Here is a 25,000-nt window from a genome sequence, read left to right as displayed (position 1 = left end):
AACGCAGAATCTAAAATTGACGGGATTTCCACGAATTTCCGAGCTTTGGGGGCGCAGAAAGCACTCACAATCCACGTTTTCTTGTTCCTCGTAAACTCGATGTTTGAGCAGGACCATAAACCCTGGCGATAATAGAGTGATGCACCTGAGGCTTCTTCAGGACCCTCACGCCCTCTAACATCGCTGATGTGTGGTGTTGTGGTGGTATATATATTGCTTAATTGCTTAATAGTGAAGAAGAATCACATTGCAGTTGGGTATTTCTCTCTCTCTCTCTCTCTCTCTCTCTCTCTCTCTCTCTCTCTCTCTCTCTCTCTCTCTCTCTCTCTCTCTCTCTCTCTCTCTCTCTCTCTCTCTCTCTCTATCTCTCTCTCTCTCTCTATAAAGTTCAACAAAGACTCGTACTCAGCATCGTTGAATTAAGTTATGAGTTATCCAGCGAAACTTTACACTCATCTACATGCTGAATGTACATTACATAAAGTATCCAGTACACATTCTCCAGCAAAATAGCCAAACAATGCTTAATTTCCGCAGTCAGAGATCGAGCCCACATCACTACTTTGCAATTTTGCATGCAAATGTAACAGTTATGTGTATTATCTGATCAAAATACATTACATTGGCGTATTCTGGTCCCACTGGGCTGTCTGAGGAATTCAAGTAATGTGTTTCATCACAATAGCAGAAATATATAATGTGATTTAAAATTTAAATATTAATTCGTGTGTAAAGCGTGACCAAGGAAAAGTATCCCAGAGAGACGAGTGACATAAAGTGTATGTGAGAGACCTGTTTAACTATAGTAGTACTTATAGTAATATTACTTTAGAATATAGTGATATTAGTATAGTAATATTATTCAGTAATTAAAGAGCATTCCCTGTTGGATACGGAATCGGTATTCCTATACTAAGGGTTCTATTTCCTTGGATACTTCCCTGATTGTGGACTTATAATTCGGTTATTTATATTATTAATTAACGAAGAGTTTTAGATTAACTTTAAAGTGTACCCGGCGGTGTCCGGGACGACCCGGTGTCCAGGTTTCTCCCACACATCCTTCCCTTCTTCCATCAGATATATATATCCTCCCTCTCTCTATCTCACTCATAGACTCCCCATCTTCTAGAACAAACACCATCTCCTGTCCTCAGCCTCACATATATACCGTACCAGGGGCTGGCCACACATCACACTCCATCTACTTACTAAGTATACACTCCCTGTACCCCCTCTACACACACACCCTCTTCATCTCCCCTACAAAACATCATCCCTGTCTACATCCACATACACTAACCCAATCACCTTCAAAATTCACCCTTGTAGTCTCCAACCACATACAACATTTAGATCATACACACACATACGCGCGCACACACACACACACACACACACACACACACACACACACACACACACACACACACACACACACACACACACACACACACACACACTCACACACACACACGCCCTTCCTCCCCCTTGTATACCTTTCCAATCTCGCTACTTAACTCTGACCATTTTCACAATACACTGTCTTTACCACTATAAACACCCTAAGGTCATACCTTTACACACACTCATTGTGTCACCTCACACCTCCACACATCTCACCATTAATGTAACAATTTTCACTACACAATTTCTACATCATTGCAATTAAAATGTTATGCCCAGAAACCAAATCTGTCATTTGAACATTCAATTGTCTTGTCAATATCAGAGTACACAAATATTAAAATTGACGATAAAGTCTACGGACTTTGTTTGCCGCATTTCATTACTACATATTTCCAGAAGAGGTTATATAGGGCTGACCCCCCTTACTGATCAAGCTTTGGACAATTATAGACAGCAGGAAATTTCTAATAATTTTCCTGAGATCAGTGAATAATTCTCTCATTAAAAATATAACATTTTGGTGGGATTAGCTGATGTTATACGTTAAATTTTGTCTAACCCTTGACTGTTACCTATACCACCTGTTGAATGTTACCCATACCACCAAACTATATTTCACCAACACCCCAAACTTGCTCACACATACACCCAGTCACATCCACTCACACTCACTCATCCATACTCTCAAACATAAACCCACACACGTCCTATAACGCATCTACATGTCCACGCAAACTGTTATATGCATTGTAAAGTTAGTGGATTTTCGTAGGTATAACCCGATATCATCGCCATAATTGGACCTAATTGCCTGTTGTGGGGGATCAAGTGCACCGTCGTCCAGTAGTTAACATGCAGATCGAGACGTTAGGGCACGTTTCGGTCCACATATTGCCTTATGTGCATTTAGTAGTAAATAGGTAACCGGGAGAGTTTTGGGTTGTGTCGTGGGACACTGCAGTCATTGGCCTATGGCAACCTTAGTATGGCAACCTTAGTATGGCAACCTTGGTATGGCAACCTTGGTATGCCAACCTTAGTATGGCAACCTTAGTATGGCAACCTTGGTATGGCAACCCCGGTATGGCAACCTTGGTATGGCAACCTCTGTATGGCAACCTTGGTATCCATCCTTAGCATGACAACCCTGGTATGGCAACCTTGGTATGGCCACCTCATTATGGCAACCCTAGTATGGCAACCTTTGTATAGCAACCTTGGTATTGCAACCTTAGTATGGCAACCTTAGTACGGCAACCTTGGTGTGGCAACCATAGTATGACAACCTCAGTATGGCAACCTTAGAAAGGCAACCTTAGAGCCGCAAAGCCAGGGGTAGGTTGATACGGAGGAGAAGCTGTCACCCATGCAGCAGGTATATGAACGTACATGCATTACACATTCACACATTACTCATCCTTGTCTTTCTTCTCTTCCCCCAGCTACGACCAGCGGCCGACCATGCGCCACTCGAGCTGGTCGGACGGGGAGGTGTTCGGCCAGCGAGCCAGCTACCTACCCATGGAGCACCCTCCTGTATTGCTCCTTAGCAACGTCTCCACACAAGACGCCAGACTCTACCGTTGTCGAGTAGATTATCACAAGTCTAACTCGCGCCAGGCGTGGGTCAGACTTTCTGTTATAGGTCAGTATGTCAGCCACTCTTGATGCGTGAATGTGAAAGCAAGTTTAGCGAGGGTCAGACGTTATCCTCTTGTTAAGGAACAGTACTCATGTTAGAGGACAGTGACATATTTACAATTTAAATACTAATGTCTAAAATCAATTTCAATCACATAACAAAATTAAATAAACAGCCAAGGAGGTACAGTATGCCAGAATTCGTTATATACCAAACAGATTTCCTCTTGAAATTTGTGAAATTGAATACACTTTAACAATTGAGCCCGAGCGCTTCCGACTTGATCTGTATGTCATTAGTTCGTGTTGTCTGGTATGTTATTGTGGGCATAATGAGCATTCCAGCTCTGCCTGGAATGACATTAGCTGAAGCGAATAACTGCTAACAGATACACACACACACACACTTACAAACACTCACACACACATACACACACACACTCACACACACACACACACACACACACACACACACACACACACACACACACACACACACACACACACACACACACACACACACTCACTCACAAACACACACACACACACACACACACACACACACACACACACACACACACACACACACACACACACACACACACACACACACACAGTGTGTGTGTGTGTGCTAGACTGGCCAACATAAGAACTGCCTTTAGAAACTTGTGTAAGGAATCGTTCAGGACCCTGTAATATATGACCATTAGTAATATATGTCTGTCAGTTACATATCAATATTTACTGAGCTTCAGAGAATAGTATATTCTTGAAATAGTTAAGTAGTCTGCATCTCCTTTAAAGCAAACTCTGCTTATCATGAAGTAAAGATTACAAAAACAAATCCCCTGATAGCTTTATAAAACCAAACAAAAATTACATGGTCTAATAATTTGAAATAAATTAGAAGTAAACTTATTTCCACACAAGGCCAGTTTAGAGGTTTAATAATACTCAGCAAACTGGATTACACTAATAAGATTCGAGCTAATATTAATGAAGACTCTAAATTTAAAGATACCGGTGGAATCTTTAACGTGTGAAATGAAATGCGATGATAAACTTAATCGCACTTTTCAAGTCCTGAATAATAATTAAACTTCAGAGAGTTATTATAATAATAATATATTCCGCTCATTTTTTTAGGCAGCTATTCTTAATGGTTTGACTAAAAATTGATTTAATATGTACTAATATTAAACTAATTCTATGTGTAATTGGTTCTACTAATTACAAATAGGGATATGTTGGAACATCTGGACACATGAATGCCTAGGTCTATAGCAGAAAATTATTTCTAGACTGTTAGTAATTTGACAAATAACAGACTTACTGCTGTTGTTGCTTATTGCTATACTTATTCCTTATTAGCAAATAATCCACTGGATGGATCTAGAGATATTTGCAAATCCAGTAGTGCTAAAGGCTTGAACGAACACACGAAAGCATATAAAAGCATAGGACACGAAAGTCACTATATATATATATATATATATATATATATATATATATATATATATATATATATATATATATATATATATATATATATATATATATATATATATATATATATATATATATATATATATATATATATATATATAAAACATGACTCCTCTGGTCATGTAAATCCAATAATACAGCTCCCCTTGTTCTTGGAAATCTTATCACAAATCATATTACACAGCTGCTTTGTTCTGAAACATAAAGAATAAGCAGGTAGGAACCCCAGCTTTGAAGATATGAGAAGACATCTTGCACTCAGCGTAACGTTAGTAATTTAATTCAGGTTGTATAACAAGTTTCCTATAAATAATAATTTCAGCGTTGCGAATGATCATTGTTTTAGCAGCTATAACATTACACACACACACATACACACACACATATACACACAGGGCCTCGCGGCTGAGTGAACAGCGTTCGGGAGTCGTATAGTCCTGAGGGTCCGGGTTCGACTCAAACTACTTGAAAATATTGTTATGGACAACTACTTGTGTCTATATTCCAGTAAAGGAAACAGTCTAATCTCATCGTCATAACTAACCTGCTGAAGCCCAGTTTGCAATTTCGTCCAATAATATACGCTTGTAATAAATGTAATGCATTAATCCCCCTACTCAGTGCCATGAATCCCAATTCAAAATCCCCCCAACCGATGTGATAGTTACTTGGTACATTATTGGGTTATGAATTTACAAATTGGGTTATATCTTTCTGTCTGTCTGTCAGTCTCTCTCTCTCTCTCTCTCTCTCTCTCTCTCTCTCTCTCTCTCTCTCTCTCTCTCTCTCTCTCTCTCTCTCTCTCTCTCTCTCTCTCTCTCTCTCTTGCTATTTCTCAACTAATACTAGGGTTCATCAGGGCTATCAGTTGAGGTACCTAGTGAAAGTGCAAGCAAGAGCTGTTATCCTGCTTCAACTCATCTCAGGGCTGCCCCTAGAGACATTTATTTTATTGATTATAATTTTAAGTTGGAATAACTTTTTTTTTAAATATAAGTGACAGTCATATAAGGAACAGGATGAGCCTATAGCTATATATGTGCCAGAGTCTTCATGTGATCAGTTGGTCTCTCTCTCTGTCTCTCTCTCTCTCTCTCTCTCTCTCTCTCTCTCTCTCTCTCTCTCTCTCTCTCTCTCTCTCTCTCTCTCTCTCTCTCTCTGATCAATCTACTTGTACTTGTCAGCTGTTCTGTTCATTTTTATTCGTGGCATCATTCAGAAGCATCAAGACAGACCCAATCAGTTTATTACAGCGTTCCCGAGACGCTTAAGAAGGCAGCAATGTTCCTGCATCACATTCCTCTCACTAATGATTCTCTCAATATAACTTGCTTAGTTTACCACTGTAGTGAAGATGAAATAATAAATAAAGAAGGTAAAGATGGGCAATTCATTTTGATCAGTTGCTGAAATTGTTATGCTACTCTGACGTTTGTAATCTAGTGGTTTCCTTGCTTCAGAGTGCTTCAGAGTGCTTCAGAGTGCTTCAGAGTGCTTCAGAGTGCTTGAAAGTGCTTCAGAGTGCTTCAGAGTGCTTCAGAGTGCTTCAGAGTGCTTGAAAGTGCTTCAGAGTGCTTGAGAGTGCTTGAGAGTGCTTCAGAGTGCTTGAAAGTGCTTCAGAGTGCTTCAAAGTGCTTCAGAGTGCTTCAGAGTGCTTCAGAGTGCTTCAAAGTGCTTCAGAGTACTTCAGAGGGCTTCAAAGTGCTTCAAAGTGCTTCAGAGTGCTTCAAAGTGCTTCAGAGTGCTTCAGAGTGCTTCAGAGTGCTTGAAAGTGCTTCAGAGTGCTTCAGAGTGCTTCAAAGTGCTTCAGATATTGCGATTGTCTGTCACTTCTGCTTCCAAACATGAGAACTAAAAATATCATCAGTGATTTTTGTTGCTTTACCTTGTAACTTCGGATTAATTTTTATTTTTAAATTTTAAAATACGAAGACATACGTAGACATACATACATACATACATACATACATACATACATACATACATACATACATACATACATACATACATACATACATACATAGGTTGTAGAGGCACAATTTGTGACAAGTACAAGGGAAGGTGAAGGGGGGGGCGAAGGTGAGGTAATTGTCAGGAAGTTGTTGAAAAGCATAAGTGTATAGCACTAGGAAGAGATAGCGTGAGATAACGATATCTCAAAGGATGAGATAACGATAATATATAAGGTAACGAGGCTGTATATGTGGAGGAAGTGAGGGAACTGTGACCAAACAAGTGAACCATTATCCAAACCCCCCCCACCCCCCTCCCAATGGCATAGTTTGGGAACGGTGCCCAACTATTTGGCCAATCACCAATCGAAGCCAACTGAGTTAGAAGCGAGGCATTTAAGCTGACTGGCCAGTCAAACGCGCATGAACTTTGGCATGATTCAAAGGTCAAATGGTTCACGAGTAAGTTTATATTTTAAGACTAAATATCACTGAATACCGAGCATTATAAAAGTCTTATAAAAAATCTACCGAGCGATACAAAAATATTTAATTTATTACATAAATCGATGTAATTCATATTACCTGTAATCGTATTTTGTAATCGAAAGAATTCTCACCAACGTCGCTTTGACCATACTGATTACAGAGGTGAAATGAAGCGTCTAAACACCTGTGTGTTGCCCCCGTGGTGCTCAGGGTAGACAGGTGCAGTTGTTGAACGCCTCGGAGGACTGGCGAGTCACGTTCATGTTGCAGCCTCGTTGAGTGCCACTAATGATGGCACTCCCACCTCAGGTGATCCTCCTATTACCTTCGATAATTGTATCTGGGAACAGCTTCCGCTATTTCTATCCAGTTCATGGTATAGCAAATAGGATATATACTCATTTAAAGGATTATCTTAGCTTTCTATATCTCTCTGGTACCCACTGAAAGTTCTGCCCATTCTTTGACATGGTACCCCCTGAAATTTCTTCCCATTGTTTGTCATGGTACCCCCTGAAATTTCTTCCCATTGTTTGTCATGGTACCCCCTGAAAATTCTGCCCATTCTTTCTCCCGGTACCCATTAAGAGCCTCCCCCTCTCTCCTCTAGATATCCAATTGGAGCACTTAGCACTTTGCTCGTATCCCCAATTTAACCCCTTTGGACTTTTTACACTTTTCCCGGTACCCGCTAAAGACTTTGTGCACTTTCCTCCCTCCACTTTTCACTTGGTTAAAATATTGACCTCGACAATATTTGATGCTTGTGACGAAGCCCATGATATCTTGAGATATATCTTGATATCTTGAGATATATCTTGATATCTTGAGATATATCTTGATATCTTGAGATATATCTTGATATCTTGAGATATATCTTGATATCTTGAGATATATCTTGATATCTTGAGATATATCTTGATATCTTGAGATATATCTTGATATCTTGAGATATATCTTGATATCTTGAGATGATTTCGGGGCTTTAGTGTCCCCGCGGCCCGGTCCTCGACCAGGCCTCCACCCCCAGGAAGCAGCCCGTGACAGCTGACTAACACCCAGGTACCTATTTTACTGCTAGGTAACAGGGGCATAGGGTGAAAGAAACTTTGCCCATTGTTTCTCGCCGGCGCCTGGGATCGAACCCGGGACCACAGGATCACAAGTCCAGCGTGCTGTCCGCTCGGCCGACCGGCTCCCATTGTCATAAATTGTCATAAATACCATTGTCATAAATACCTCCTTAACACGTCCTGTTATCTTGCGTCTTAAGCACGTCAGTATACGTATCGTCTTAAGTCATTTTAAACATCGTCTTGAACACGTCATGTCATCTTTTCTCTTCAACACGTCAAATTGTCTCTTAATTATTATTGGCTTTCTGTATTTGGTAAACACATCTTGAATGTTAATTAATGCCTTTAATGCTCAATATTTTATTAAATGTATTATCAAGATCAATTTATTTTCAATTTTATTGTCAATAAGAATGTTTTATTCTACCTTAGGGACGTGATTTTATTTATTTTTTATTTATTTTTTTGCTTTTCGTTTCAAGCTCCCATTTATAAACTGATAACTTTCTCCTTATTAGCAATTATATCCTGTTCTTGTCTCGTCTCGTTATCGACATTCTCTTTAACGCGTTCTCATTGATTTTATCTCCTCTGCACTTCTTCCAGAACTCTATAATTCATTATCGCTCTCTTTCTCCCCTCTACAGTTCCTCCGACGCGGATAGAGGTGGTGTCCCGGATGTCGCCTGTGGAGCTGGGTCAGACCAACGACGTAGTATGCAGAGTGTCGGGAGGTGAGACACCAGGCTGTTTTGTGTGCCTAGAGCATCGCAGGGGAGAGGGGGCTGAAGGAGAAGGGATTGAGAGAGAGGTCAGGATGGGGGGGGGGGGTATATGGGGGAGGTGGTTAGGGGGGGGGGAGAAGGATGGTGATAGGGATATAGGGTGGTAGAAGGGGCTTTATCATGCTTCTTTATTTGGCTCTGGTGCACCAGAAATGGATATCTCAGTGTCTGGAACACAGAATATATATCCTGGGGGTCTGGGGCACCAGATCACGATATCTTGGGGTCTGGAGCACCAGATTACGAGATATCAATGTCGATAATGCTGAATCAACGTCAAAAGCGTTTATCCAGTGTCAGTAACGTGTGGATTTAACTTAGATTCAACGTGATAAACAAAGTTTTACATATATATATATATATATATATATATATATATATATATATATATATATATATATATATATATATATATATATATATATAAACCCATTTCAAAATCTCGTAGACTGAAATGGGATTGAACCCCCTTAGACTTAAATAAGCCTTCCTATAGTGGTAAGAGGGAAACCAATTATCCCATTGGGAGAGACTAGACAGAACTTCCCCTTCCCATAGATGTGAGAGGAATGCCAAACCAACTTCTGAAGCCTCTATGGATGTAAATCAGTTTCATGATTTTTACTTCAAAGGCTTTCAACCTTCTTTGGTGTCTACCACCATCATAATACTCCTGGGGCAAAAGCCTTCATGCACTGTCCTTCTCTACCACCATCTACCACCATCACTACCAGTCCCTACCAAGTACCTCCATACCAACTACCAGTCACTTATCTTCATCGCTCACCACCACCACCTGCTACCACCCCCCTCTCTCACCTACTGCTTCTACCTTCATAGCATCTTTCACACATCTTCTTCCCCACTACCATCACCCATTTTCTTCCCCACTATCATCACCCTTCACCACTCACCGCTTCTCACTCCCAGTCCAATGCCCTTGTTAACGCTCCAGTCATCCCATTTAATCTTCCTCGTTCGTGTGTTCGTTCTCACATATCCAACAGAAAGCTACCTATAACCTGAGTGATATATTAGAATGGGAGGGGGGGGTAGTTGTGTGGTGGGAGGCCGGGGGGTTGTTATCGCAAGCTAATTGTTTGCACTATAGATAGGTATCGTATTGTTTCTTCATGGCATCTTAAGGTTATGTTCTTTGCAATCTTCGTAGACAAGGAATAGTTTAAACTTGAATGAAGATAAGAGTCCCCCAAAGTGTTTCGTAGGGAATAGTCTTTTTATAAAATAGTAGTTCGTAGAATATATATGAAAAGACGCAAGGTCCCAGCAAGACACCAGCCACACAGAGAAGCATAAGAGGTCAATAATAAGGACAAACTCTATGCACCTCAGGTACGGAACAGGTACACTCTGAGCAGCGTTCAGTTCTTGTTCTTATCGCCCGATCAGCAAGTGTCACAGACCAAGGAAGACAGTGAAAGAAAGAGAGAGAGAGAGAGAGAGAGAGAGAGAGAGAGAGAGAGAGAGAGAGAGAGAGAGAGAGAGAGAGAGAGAGAGAGAGAGAGAGATAAGTTTTTATTACCACATACAAATTTACAAGGGTAAGTATACAGTGGATTTTTTTTCCGCAAAGTGAGTATACAGAAGCTGTTTTTTGTTTTTGTTCAAAGCTAGTTTTCATATTCCGTCTTAGTTTTTCTTTCCAAAGCGAGTAAATTCTAGTTTACCATACAAACTATACAAATACAGGTGGAAACGTACTATTCTAAATGAGCCCCAAAGACGATAGAAAGATATTTTCAGTACCAAAGTAGTAAACAAATGAAATGCGTTAGAAAGTAACGTGATACTGGTGTGATAGAACCCAAAAGATTCGGAATAGAACTCAATAGATTCAACATTCGCATTCGGAATAGAACTCAATAGATTCAACATTCGCATTTGGAATAGAACTCAATACATTCAACATTCGCATTCGGAATAGAACTCAATAGATTCAACATTCGCATTTGGTATAGACCTCAATTAGATTCGGGCTCAAAAAAAGCTCCGAGGGCGAACACAAGAGAGCTCAATTTTACATAACTTAAACAGTCGAGAAACGGGACCAAAGCGACGAAGCCCAACCCCCCGCAAGCACAACTACGTGCCTGCTGCAAGGTGAGTACACACCTACAGAGCCTCACAGCCATTGTGTGTTGACATACGGGTGTGTGGCAGGACCTCAAAGGCAGGGGTGAAGGAGCAGTCGAGCGAGAACACGGAATTCCTAAATCACAACGAAAACTTCAGCAATGTTAGAAAGATCTTGGCCAGAGTTCAACGGGAAACAGAGTTCAGGGCCAGAGTTCTACGGGAAACAGAGTTCAGGGCCAGAGTTCAACGGGAAACAGAGTTCAGGGCCAGAGTTCAACGGGAAACAGAGTTCAGGGCCAGAGTTCTACGGGAAACAGAGTTCAGGGCCAGAGTTCAACGGGAAACAGAGTTCAGGGCCAGAGTTCAACGGGAAACAGAGTTCAGGGCCAGAGTTCAACGGGAAACAGAGTTCAGGAACCTGAATTCAACGGGAAACAGAGTTCAGGGCCAGAGTTCAACGGGAAACAGAGTTCAGGGCCAGAGATCAACGAGAAACAGAGTTCAGGGCCAGAGATCAACGAGAAACAGAGTTCAGGGCCAGAGTTCAACGAGAAACAGAGTTCAGGGCCAGAGTTCAACGAGAAACAGAGTTCAGGGCCGGAACAACGAATGATGTGAAGAGACCTAAACATAAAAACTCCACTCGACACAAAGGATTCACGGGCAACATCATAATTATGACTCTAGTTCGAGGGTTCAATGCAAATAGGTTTTTAAAGCTCAGGGTTGGAAAGGACGGAGGAACAATATGAAAAGCCGAATGTTGGAAAACTTGTTAAAAGACGCGAAAGAGCAGCGAACGACCTCGTTATCTCACGGTGCCGAACGACCATTCTACTCTAGAGGCACATTATGGGAAGATAACGACGGTAAGTTATCACATGATAGCAGTTAATATGAGCGAAAGGGGGTGTTAACGATGATTGCATATGAGTAGAGGCGGGCTAACGATAGCTGCGTACGAGGTGAAGGGGCAAAAAACGATAGCTAGACGATAGCTAAATATGGAAGGTGGGATTTAACCAAATCTGAAAAGAGCTTCATGATAATATATACATTTCAAAATGGATCTTGACCATCTGCCTGAAATGTATGAAAAGGACACCGTAGAGATAGTCGAATTGGTCATCCCTAATGACTGAACATGGAACTACTAAAGACAGAACTGAACAACTCTAGAGATACAACTGAGTACTTCTAGAGATAGAACTGGGGTTACATAGAAATAGAACCGAATACCCCCTAGAGACAGAACTAAGCATGCCTAGAGATAGAGCTGAACATCCCTACAGACAGAACTGGGCACTCTAAGAGATAGAGCTGGACACTCCAAGAGATTTGACCAAATATATCCTAGGGCTCTAAAAGGAGCATACCCAGGATAACCGACAAATCGCTAGATTGAAGCATAAGAGAAAGGCTAAATGGAACCTGATGAGATATCAAGCTTGGCTTCAGAACACAAGCTTCCCAGAACCAGGGCCAGTACTTGGTAAAGATTCCTTAAGAATGATGGATTCTGCCTCAAGGATACTTTAGCAGCGATGTATACCATCTTTTCAAGGATACTGTAACAGTAATGTATACTAAGACCAGGCCAGTCTTGTTAGTGTTATAGGCCAGTATGTAACGCCCACCTCAACCTTAATGCAACACCTGACCCAAAGGCTATTCCGAGAATTTAGAGGAATGAGCTCCGAGGACGAACTCAAGAGAACTCAATCTTACGTTAGCTGAGAGATCATATATGAGCAGCAGTCACCCCCCGGAGCTGATTCAGCTACGTACAGAGGTGAATGTTCCATTCACCTTTGGTCTAGAAGACTCGAACCGTGGACCCCATGTGTGTGAGGGTGAAGCTCTATCGACCGTGCTATTGAGTGGTCTTAATAAGGAAGGTTTACAGAAGCAGCATCCTGCTACCAAACTTGAATTTTTCGGTTGTCCACTGACTACTACTGAAGCTCAGAGGAATTAGTGACCCACGCCCCCACATTATATAAGGATACATTTTTAGAAGTCAGTGTATTCTACCTGCAGTAACAAGGTGATCAGGCAGTTTGACGCCCCTCGGGTCATTAGAACAGACTGAAGGTCAAGGGCACCTGTCACCTTATGAGTTCTAGGGAATATATCATTAATATAAACTCCGGTTAAATATTGAGTGTTCCTGTTAATTAGTGTTAATTAACACTAATTAACGATCAGTCGTGGTTCTGCCCAAGATAGGTCGTTATTCCTGGAGCAGTCAGAGCGATCCCTGTGTGTGTGTGTACTCACCTAGTTGTACTCACCTAGTTGTGTCTGCAGGATCGAGCATTGACTCTTGGATCCCGCCTTTCGAGCATCGGTTGTTTACAGCAATGACTCCTGTCCTATTTCCCTATCATACCTGGTTTTAAAATTATGAATAGTATTTGCTTCCACAACCTGTTCCTGAAGTGCATTCCATTTCCCCACTACTCTCACGCTAAAAGAAAACTTCCTAACATCTCTGTGACTCATCTGAGTTTCAAGCTTCCATCCATGTCCTCTCGTTCTGTTACTATTCCGTGTGAACATTTCGTCTATGTCCACTCTGTCAATTCCTCTGAGTATCTTATACGTTCCTATCATGTCCCCCCTCTCCCTTCTTCTTTCTAGTGTCGTAAGGCACAGTTCCCTCAGGCGCTCTTCATACCCCATCCCTCGTAGCTCTGGGACGAGTCTCGTTGCAAACCTCTGAACCTTTTCCAGTTTCATTATATGCTTCTTCAGATGGGGACTCCATGATGAGGCGGCATACTCTAAGACTGGCCTTACGTAGGCAGTGTAAAGCGCCCTAAATGCCTCCTTACTTAGGTTTCTGTGTGTGTGTGTGTGTGTGTGTGTGTGTGTGTGTGTGTGTGTGTGTGTGTGTGTGTGTGTGTGTGTGTGTGTGTACTCACCTAGTTGTACTCACCTAGTTGTGCTTGCGGGGGTTGAGCTCTGGCTCTTTGGTCCCGCCTCTCAACCGTCAATCAACAGGTGTACAGGTTCCTGAGCCTATTGGGCTCTAATTGTGTGTGTGTGTTGGTCGGTTATCGTGGAGCGATCACCACCACTGGCGATATTAAAGAGACATAACCAGAGCAACAGCGGCTGTAATACCACATCAGAAGCACATTCCCTTTATGATAGTACACTTTGCTGAGGGAAGCATCTGATTAACCATTGAAAAGAAACTCAGATCATATTTGCGAGAACAAGTAAGGCGCGTTACACACACGTGTATGTAGGTCCCAGTACGGGGAGAAGAGGATCTATTGCATTGTGGGTGAAGGGAATGGGTTAAATTGGAATTAGGGACGTTGTCAACGGAACGCTAGCCCGCAGTCAAGGCAAGCTCCATTCATAATTATTGCAGAACCTTTGACAAGGGAAGGGAACTATCATTAGAAAGGGCCAAGCCATCACGACTATGTAGCACTGGGTAAGGGGTCAGGATAAGGATTTGGGATGGGACCGGGTAAAAGGGGGGGGGGAATGGTGCCTAACCTCTTGGGAAGGTCGGAGGATTGAACGCCGACATGCATGAAGCGAGACCGTCGCTCTACCGTCCAGGTAGAGTGGTCTACCGTCTGGGCGTGAATTTGACCAGAAATTATGGCCTCTAGCTTTTTCATCAGATCCCTTACTTTATTACTCTATACCTTGATGGCACAAAATAATATTGACTGACAAAATATTAACACACCACCTTAGCAACATGGGATTTATCACAAAATAAAGAGCCTTCAAATAGGGAAGGCAAAGATTTTCAGAATCGAATTAATATAATGAGAGAAAGAAAATTCCATTCACCTGCCCTCGACTTGACTCATAATCGACTTGAGAATGGTCCAGGACAGACCGAAACGTCGTCGTCGTCGTCCCTTCACCTTCTAGTGTGTGGTCTGGTCAACCTGGCCTGTATGGGTCTCGAACCTTGGACCCCACGTGTGTGAAGACGAACCTCTAGGTCTTTTAGAGAACGAAGACGGTTAGGATGATCTTCCTCTCTTCTTGAGATGATTTCGGGGCTTTAGTGTCCCCGCGGCCCGGTCCTCGACCAGGCCTCCACCCCCAGGAAGCAGCCCGTGACAGCTGACTAACTCCCAGGTACCTATTTACTGCTAGGTAACAGGGGCATTCAGGGTGAAAGAAACTTTGCCCATTTGTTTCTGCCTCGTGCGGGAATCGAACCCGCGCCACAGAATTACGAGTCCTGCGCGCTATCCACCAGGCTACGAGGCCCCCCTCGTATGATGAAGGATAAGACTGTTTGAGTGACGTAATGGCTGACAGCCAATACAGAAAACGTCTCATACGAGGCTAATCTGCTGCACAGAGTAGCAGACGTCAATCAGGGAGATTGCTACAGGAAATAAAAGATTACTAAACAAACAGAATGCAGAACGTCAGACTGGAGTTTCCTAACTAGACCAGAGGAAGTGAGAGGGTCATAAGAGAGGCAGAGCAAGGAAGGTCACAAAAGAGGGGGTCTTGGAAAAGGCAATAGAGGGAAGAAAAGGGTCTAAAGCATAGAGGAGGGCCAAGAGAAAACTACCTTGAGGCAGTGCAGAACGATACCCTAGAAGTCAAATTAGTGGAAGTAAACAATTTTAAGAAAGAGGATGGTTCAGAGGAGTCCGAAAGAGGCACTCTACAATAGGTGCCCAGCGAGGCACTCGAAAGAGGCACTCTACAATAGTAAGTGCCACACGGGTGCCACAGAGGGAGATTATACCTTAACTTTTGTTTTTTTTGTTTTATAATATTCGAATAATTTAAAAATCACACTTTATTCACAAGTAAATTTTTGTGTATTTGCCATTCACAAGTAAATTTTTTGTGTATTTGCCATTCACAAGTAAATTTTTGTGTATTTGCCATTCACAAGTAAATTTTTGTGTATTTGCCATTCACAAGTAAATTTTTGTGTATTTGCCATTCACAAGTAAATTTTTGTGTATTTGCCATTCACAAGTAAATTTTTGTGTATTTGCCATTCACAAGTAAATTTTTGTGTATTTGCCATTCACAAGTAAATTTTTGTGTATTTGCCATTTGTGTCATGCGGACATTGCGGAGAGATTTTCATTATCCAATTAGCAGATTTTGCAACGTGAAAGTGATGTATATATAACGATTGTTTGCATGCGATAAATGCACACCTGCAATGCAATCCACTCAGATTTTCTGAGTTGGAAGCTCACACACACACACACACACACACACTGTCTCTACCTCTGCCAGCTGACACCTTGCTGGTCCCTGCCTTGCCTCCCTGCCTTGCCCCTGCCTTGCCTCTGCCTTGCCCCTGCCTCGTCCCTGCCTCGCCCTTGCTTTGCCCCTGCCTTGCTCTTGGAGCAGGAGCTAAGCAACGAGTCTCAGACGCTATTCTGACACACCTCACAACTCAAGCTAAATAGTTTTCACCAGTAAACGTCCACGTGTGTGTGTGTATGTGTGTGTGTGTGTGTGTGTGTGTGTGTGTGTGTGTGTGTGTGTGTGTGTGTGTGTGTGTGTGTGTGTGTGTGTGTGTGTGTGTGTGTGTGTGTGTGGGTGTGTGTGTGTGTGTGGTGAGAGGCACCTGACTAGGAAGCATCAGGTGGCCACCCTGTCCGACATTTACCACTGTGGCGTGTGCTCCGGGGCTCAGCTTTATCGCCTAATGAAGTACGGGTCGTAAAATGTTTACGAGAGAGAGAGCTGGTGGGTGTTGCTGGCTGCCATACGCGTTACCATACGCCCCTCTGAGAGAACACCTCCTCCCCGAAGTCGCAGGATAACCATGATGAACAACGTTAGCATGATAGCAGAGCAAACAATGATTTATATACAGGAGGGAGAAGAAGATAACTGAAGCACACCGGGTATTGCTTCGTCATAATAAAAATAATTACGTTATCGACGTCAAGGAGCTAAAGTTTCAAGAACCTGGCAGGTTTGGACTGCACCAAACCTGCTGGACTTTCGGGTTTGCTCGTCACCTTTAAGAATGGGTGTGGCCAGTGTTCTGGGGGCGCTATATACTGTCTGGGAACCGTACTTGTGCAGGCGATGAGTCACAATAACGTGGCTGAAGTATGTTGACCAGACCACACACTAGAAATTGAAGGGACGACGACGTTTCGGTCCGTCCTGGACCATTCTCAAGTCGATTCTCAAGAATAGAGCTTTACACATCTTCGAGGTTTATATCTACATTTATATCTACATATCTACATTATATCTACGTACTTGTGCTTCTCAAGAGGGCGACAGAGACTTGCCCTCACTGTGTGCTGCTTCTTGGCACAGATCACAGTATTGTGTCGAAGTCTCTGCCACATTGGAGAGCTTCAAGTGTGTTCTTGTTCCGTCTTCTTGGTCTCATTGTTGACTGGTCTTGGATTCCGCTAGATCGTGTATGAAATATGATTGAATCAAGTGTAATTAGATATAATTATATTACGTTATATGCAGGCGATGAGTCACAATAACGTGGGTGACGTATGTTAACTAGACCACACACTAGAAGTTGAAGGGACGACGACGTTTCGGTCCGTCCTGGACCATTCTCAAGTCGATTGTGATCGACTTGAGACACAATCGACTTGAGAATGGTCCAGGACGGACCGAAACGTCGTCGTCCCTTCATCTTCTAGTGTGTGGTCTGGTCAACTTACTTTATATATATATATAAGCTCTGGAGGGTGCTTAAAATCCATTAATTCATGGTTTACAAAAGATGTTTCTAAGTTTAATGTAAATCCTTAACGTCTGGCAAGACTTCTTCCTTCCGTTCCGACGTTGAGATATTGTAAGAGATTGTAAATTGATTGTAAGATTGCATTTCACATATTTTAATTTATTTTAGAAACATCCAACCACTTAGGCTGGATGGTAGAGCGACGGTCTCGCTTCATGCAGGTCGGCGTTCAATCCCCCGACCGTTCAAGTGGTTGGCCACCATATCTTTCCCTCGTTCCATCCCCCAAATGATTATCCTGACCTCTTCCATGGGCTCTATAGTCGTGATGGCTAAACACTTTCTCCAGATAGTTCCCTCCATCTGGCATTTAATAATAATTAATCATTCAATTAATTAATCATAATATTAATTAATTTGCATTCTCTTGTTTTGACTAATTTCATATGTGAGGCCTTTCGTTTAGCTGGTTAATGAACGCTTATGTTTATCTTTCTAATCCACTGTGTTTCTTTAATGTGTAAAAATATGTAGTGTGGAATTTCGCAACTGTTTCTGAACCTTAATATAATTATTATTAATTTGTTGATTAATGCTTACCATGTAATATCTGTTGATTCTCTCTTCTCACCTTGGCTCTGGGTGGGTTCTCATTTTGTTTCTAAAAACAAATGCCCCTAGAATGACGAAGTGCTTAAACTATTTTAATATTTTCACTTTTGATAACTTGCATGCATATCTACAGTATACTTGTATATCAGAACATCTGTGCTTGTCTTTCTGTCCTAGTTGGAGGGCCAGATGCCTGAAGCTGGCCTCAGCCAACTTTGCACCCTGATTCCTGAAGGGTACGTGCCTAACATGGTCGGATCAGGGTTGGAAGAAGATAAATGAGTGTCAATTGACACTGTGCCAATGACATCTGTACAGCGATATTTGGTGTATCATATTAAATGAACCAGGAATATTTTTGTTTTGTTTGTTATGCAGTTTTTTCTTCGTATGAAATAAAACTTTACGCGTCTGTGTCTCATATTTTTGCCTGTAATTAGCTAAATTTCCAGAGTGGCCATGGTGATTAGTGGACACCGAGTTCCGCCACTCAGAGCACACACATCTGCCTCTTCCTACCGTCACTCAGAGCACACACATCTGCCTCTTCCTACCGTCACTCAGAGCACACACATCTGCCTCTTCCTACCGTCACTCAGAGCACACACATCTGCCTCCTTCTCCCGTCAATCTGAGCACACACACATCTGCCTCTTCCTACCGTCACTCAGAGCACACACATCTGCCTCTTCCTACCGTCACTCAGAGCACACACATCTGCCTCTTCCTACCGTCACTCAGAGCACACACACCTGTCTCCTCCTACCGTCACTCAGAGCACACACACCTGTCTCCTCCTACCGCCACTCAGAGCACACACATCTGTCTCCTCCTACCGCCACTCAGAGCACACACACCTGCCTCCTTCTCCCGTCACTCAGAGCACACACACATCTGCCTCTTCCTACCGCCACTCAGGGCACACACCTGCCTCCTTCTACCGCCACTCAGAGCATATACCTGCCTCCTCCTACCCTCTGTCTAATCCTAAGTCTCCTTCCACATAACACGGTCAGAAGTCGATGGAATATTCACGTGTATGTGTCCTCATGTGTCCTCATGTGTCCTCCATGTGTCCCCCAGGGACGCCCTTGGCTCGGGTAGTGTGGCTGCAGGACGGTCAGGCGGTCGACTCCAACAGCACGACGGGTGAGGGTCACATTGCCTACAATGATCTCGAGGTTCCTGCCACAAGGAGGGACCTCACTTCACCCTTCACCTGTCGGGCCTCCAATAACGACGTCACCGCCCCTCTGATTGCTACTTATCAGCGGGAGGTTAATTGTAAGTTGACCGTTAACCGTAAGTTAATTGTAAGTTGACCTTCGTGGACATAGATTTCTTTGTACGCTTGACGGACTATGTCATTGATTTATCCAAGGGAGAAATTCTGTTAAAGTTCAGCTATTTTGTAAGTAACAATAGAACGCTCCGTGACGCTTCAGTGACGCTTCAGTGACGCTTCAGTGACGCTCCGTGTCAGTGAGGGGTTCACTGTGCTGTTATATTGTAATATCAAAAGTTATGTGTTTTCTGATTATATTTATTAGTCTCTAATCTGAAGCTGTTATGTGATAATCAAATTTGTGTGTCAGTTACGTCTTCTCTCACGTCTTACATGGATAATGTAACGTGATGACTGTTAAAACAGCTTCGTGTGAGACACAACACACACACACAGGAAGATTAAGATTCGACGACGTTTCGGTCCGTCTTGGACCATTAGCACGTCGTGTGTCTTGATAATGGTCCAAGATGGACCGAAACGTCGTCGTTTCTCAATCTTGATGTGTTTGTAGTTTAGTCATTATATCTTCAGCCCCGTTTTTGTGACTAATCACCTGCATATAGACCTAAACAATGTTATTTTAACTCAAACCAGATCTAAATAATAGATCAATCACTGTGCAAAATCAGTCCTTAATAATACATCTCAGACTAACATAATAAAGTTTTATTAACACAAAACCTCGAACTCACGTAAAAATAAAATAAAAATTGGTGAGAACACATTTCACACATCCTATGAATACATAACAAAGGTTGACCTTCACGTATCACAACGTGAAGGTCGATCGTCATCACGAAACAAGGGACAGGAAGCTTTTACAGGCGGACACATGATACAGGAAACTGAAATACTAAATTTGTCAAAAAATCAATTATCATTATATTCGTGATTAATGTTAAATTATGAGAGGAATGAACTGTCAGGGGGGAAGAGGGGCGAGTTTGTGCACTTTGTTAAGCTGCTTGGGGACTGTGAGACTCCGTCAGGCACTGTCAAGCGTTGACAGGCACTGTAATGCACTGTCAAGATCTGACACCCACTGTCAAGGACTGACAGATAGGCCCTGACAAAATTTGCGTGACATCTAAGAGTTAAACCCGATGTAATTTAAAAAGTTTAATGGTCAATTCATCTACTCATCTATCTATCAATCAATATATCCATCTATTCATCCACTCATCTATTTATCCATCTATAAATCCCATCTATTCATTTATCTCTCAATCTATTTATCCTTCTAGCCATCTATCTGTATATTAATTAATTTATTCATCTACCTCTCCGCCTATCCATCCTTCCATCTATCTCTCTATCCATCCATTTATCCATCAATCTACTCGTATAGCTATCATGATATTTCAGAGAATATAATAGCTCCCCATTTCGAAATGGTAACTAGGCACCATTTTCTACAGGTTGGGAGATTAATTTCAGAATATAATTTCCGCGTTTTATAGGATAACGGCCTTAGTAAGATAGCATAAAATTTATGCTATCTAATTTTTGCGAGAACAATGGTGGATATTGATCCTGGGAAATTCAGGGCCAGCCAATGGCCGTCCAGGACATTGGCTAGAGCCTATGTCAGTCCTGTACCATAGACCATTCATTCTGCCAATTTGGGTGAAGAATAAAGAATATGAAGAAACGAGAATAAAGAGGAGCACCAAGATGAAAGTAGTAATGATTTAGATGTATTTGATAACATTTACTCAGGTGTAAAATTATGCAAATTACTCAAGATACAACTTTGCATAACAAAACTTTGTTGTCTACCTCGACGTTTCTGAATGCCAGAATAATCCAATGCTCTGTATTTCTTAGACGTTCTCGAGTGTCGGATTAATCGGTATTTGACGTTAATGAGAGCTGAAGTAATCCCTGATTAATTGTGTCCCTCTCTTGTCTTACAGGTGGGCCATTAAGTGTGACAATAGAGCCGGAAGAGAGGCCTCTAGTGGCTGGTCGCCAGGCTAAGTTGGTGTGTACAGTCGTGGGTAGTAATCCTCCACCATTAGTGACCTGGTACCAACAAGGTCAGCAGGTTACACCGTTACATACACAGGTGAGTCACTGTGATTGAGAGGAATTCACCACCTTTGGGGATTAGGTAATACCAGGTCTTACCCTTAGAAACACAGGTGAGTCACTGTGATTGAGAGGAATTCACCACCTTTGGGGTCTAGGTAATATCAGGTTTCATCCTTACATACACAGGTGAGTCACTGTGTTCGAGAGGTATTCACCACCTTTGGGGTCTAGGTAATACCAGTTGGTAACACCCTTACAGACACATAGTTATTAACGAAGACAACTAACGCTGAATGAGAGGAATCCAAACGTTGCCCGGTAGTTTTAATGCATTTGTGGTCATGAGAGGAATCCAAACGTTGCCCGGTAGTTTTAATGCATATGTGGTCATGAGAGGAATGAAAACGTTGCCCGGTAGTTTTAATGCATATGTGGTCATGAGAGGAATCCAAACGTTGCCCGGTAGTTTTAATGCATATGTGGTCATGAGAGGAATCCAAACGTTGCCCGGTAGTTTTAATGCATATGTGGTCATGAGAGGAATGAAAACGTTGCCCGGTAGTTTTAATGCATATGTGGTCATGAGAGGAATCCAAACGTTGCCCGGTAGTTTTAATGCATATGTGGTCATGAGAGGAATCCAAACGTTGCCCGGTAGTTTTAATGCATATGTGGTCATGAGAGGAATCCAAACGTTGCCCGGTAGTTTTAATGCATATGTGATCACTATTTACTTTGGGGCCCCAACCGGGACTACAAAATTTAATTGGGACTTACGAAGGGCAATATAATGCCGAAGAAATATATTTATACATTGAATTCGTGGCTTAGGGGCCCCCTATTAACCCAGACCCCAGATATTTATCGCATTCATATTTGTCTATTTCGACTAAGTCCAACTAATATAAAATTGTATATTTGTTTACAAAGTGTGTTATTTATAATTACTAATTTAGTCAACTTGTCCTATTCGCTTCTGCGTCAGTTTCAGTTTCTTGATGTGTCTTACTTTACTGTCCTGTGTCTCTTACCTAATCTTTGTCCGATAGATATGAAGAAAAAGCCATTTAAAATTTGGCGTTGCCTCTTATGATATCAGTACTTCATTATTGTTTTAGCTATCGTTCCTCAGTTTCATTTTAATGATAGCTTGCTTAGCAGTTTTTGTATATATTTCTTTTTCCTCCTTACCACATTTTTAAGGAATTTTCATAATTCCAACAATTTTTCTTTCTCCCTTGGTGATTAATTTTGGCTTATTGTATTTCAACCTAAATTATGTTATATTATTACTACATCTCTGGGCTTCCATTATTCATCTACATTGTAATCCAGTGTCGCCCCACACGGGATTAGAGTCATGTCAGCTTTCAAGGATAGTCGAGCTCCCACACACTCAGATATACACAATACACCTTCCCCCTCAGACAGTTCCAATTAATACATATGTCTAGCTATGCATATATTACTTTGTTTGATGTCAATCACCTCAATACTGTAAGAAATTTAGTAATATAATTGTGTCGATAGTTCCTAATTGGTAGAAAAAAAAATGTCACACAAGACCAGCAGACAAACAGGCAGACAAGAGGCTTAAGCAGACACTGAAGCAACTAAGCAGGAAGGCAAGTTATCAGTAAACAAATTAAGCAAGCAAACAAGCAGGGAGGTAGAGAGATACAGGCAGTAAAACTGACAATTAAACTGTCGAGCGAGTATGAACTGCAGAGGAAGATAAGAGGACTCTCGAAAACTTCAAGCGTGATAGGTCATAACTGGCAGCTGGAGTGGCAGCCGACGGAGAGGTAGGTAGGGGGAACACTCGAGGAACACCTCGGGTGTAATTGACAACGAGAGGGAGAGAGAGAGAGAGAGAGAGAGAGAGAGAGAGAGAGAGAGAGAGAGAGAGAGAGAGAGAGAGAGAGAGAGAGAGAGAGAGAGAAAGAGAGAGAGAGAGAGAGAGATAGAGAGAGACAGACAGACAGACAGAGAGACAGACAGACAGAGACAGAAAGAGAGAGAGACAGAGACAGAGAGAGAGAGAGAGAGAGAGAGAGAGAGAGAGAGAGAGAGAGAGAGAGAGAGAGAGAGAGAGAGAGAGAGAGATACAGACAGACAGACAGACAGAGAGACAGACAGACAGAGACAGAAAGAGAGAGAGAGAGAAAGAGAGAGAGAGAGAGAGAGAGAGAGAGAGAGAGAGAGAGAGAGAGAGAGAGAGAGAGAGAGAGAGAGAGAGAGAGAGAGAGAGAGAGAGAGAGAGAGACAGACAGACAGACAGAGAGACACAGACAGAGAGAGAGAGACAAAGAGACATACTGAAACACAAAATCATAGACAAAAATAACACCTTTTCCTAACTATAAATAATGAACAAAACAGTAAATAATCATATGTTATTCAGTTATTCAAGTAATATGATAAATTACATTATTAGCAAAGTCAATTTGAACACAGTATTGTGTGTCTTAGTGATCGTCTTGACCCCTGACCTCTCACACACAGCCACGAGACCACTAATCTTTCTCTCACACACAGCCACGAGACCACTAATCTTTCTCTCACACACAGCCACGAGACCACTAATCTTTCTCTCACACACAGCCACGAGACCACTAATCCTTCTCTCACACACAGCCACGAGACCACTAATCTTTCTCTCACACACAGCCACGAGACCACTAATCTTTCTCTCACACACAGCCACGAGACCACTAATCTTTCTCTCACACACAGCCACGAGACCACTAATCTTTCTCTCACACACAGCCACGAGACCACTAATCTTTCTCTCACACACAGCCACGAGACCACTAATCTTTCTCTCACACACAGCCACGAGACCACTAATCTTTCTCTCACACACAGCCACGAGACCACTAATCTTTCCTAGCATACAGTTACTTCGAAGCAGAATATTATCAATGAACAAATCCACAAGGGCCGTGATGAGGATTCGAACCCAGGTCTGTGAGCATCCCAGATGCTGCCTTACATCACGTTATTGTGATATCTGTGTGCAGAATGTTATCGTTGGTGGAGAAGATGACTTAATTACGTTGTTAGCACAATGCATACACGCTTTTAATGATATATGATAACCACTGCTAATTATACTCAACAGAAAAGTACAGTTAGTCTCAAAAAGTACATTGTGGCGTTTAACAACCATTTTCAGGCTAATTAAAATGAAACAAGAGTAATTTAGTGGCGCGGGGAGAACAGCTGAACTGCTGCCTTCACCACCGTCAGCTGTGTTCTCTGGGGAGAACACAGTTTTGTGTTCTCTGTAGGAGAACATCAGGTGTGGATGTTTCATGACTCAATACTGCATAACTTTCCTTAAAGTTGCTTTAACAGTTCAAAGACTATGTTTTATACTCATAGACTCATATATATGAGACTGTCTCATAGAC

General features: G+C 42.1%; 1 protein-coding gene across 2 annotated transcripts in view; it reads left to right on the top strand.

The window, feature by feature from the left end:
* The window catches only part of LOC123759537 (nephrin), a 500,550-nt gene that overhangs the window by 354,789 nt on the left and 120,761 nt on the right, over positions 1 to 25,000 (top strand). For both annotated transcript variants that reach the window (XM_069335264.1, XM_069335263.1), the window contains 4 exons: positions 2,853 to 3,055; positions 8,722 to 8,808; positions 19,346 to 19,546; positions 21,467 to 21,618. In XM_069335264.1, coding sequence (XP_069191365.1) covers positions 2,853 to 3,055; positions 8,722 to 8,808; positions 19,346 to 19,546; positions 21,467 to 21,618 — 643 coding nt within the window. The remainder of the gene's footprint in view (positions 1 to 2,852; positions 3,056 to 8,721; positions 8,809 to 19,345; positions 19,547 to 21,466; positions 21,619 to 25,000) is intronic.

Source organism: Procambarus clarkii, chromosome 32, assembly GCF_040958095.1.
Source record: "Procambarus clarkii isolate CNS0578487 chromosome 32, FALCON_Pclarkii_2.0, whole genome shotgun sequence".
In the NCBI taxonomy this organism is placed as follows: domain Eukaryota; kingdom Metazoa; phylum Arthropoda; class Malacostraca; order Decapoda; family Cambaridae; genus Procambarus; species Procambarus clarkii.
The sequence above is the reverse complement of the archived record's forward strand: the minus strand, read 5'-3'. Positions and strand labels throughout refer to the sequence as shown.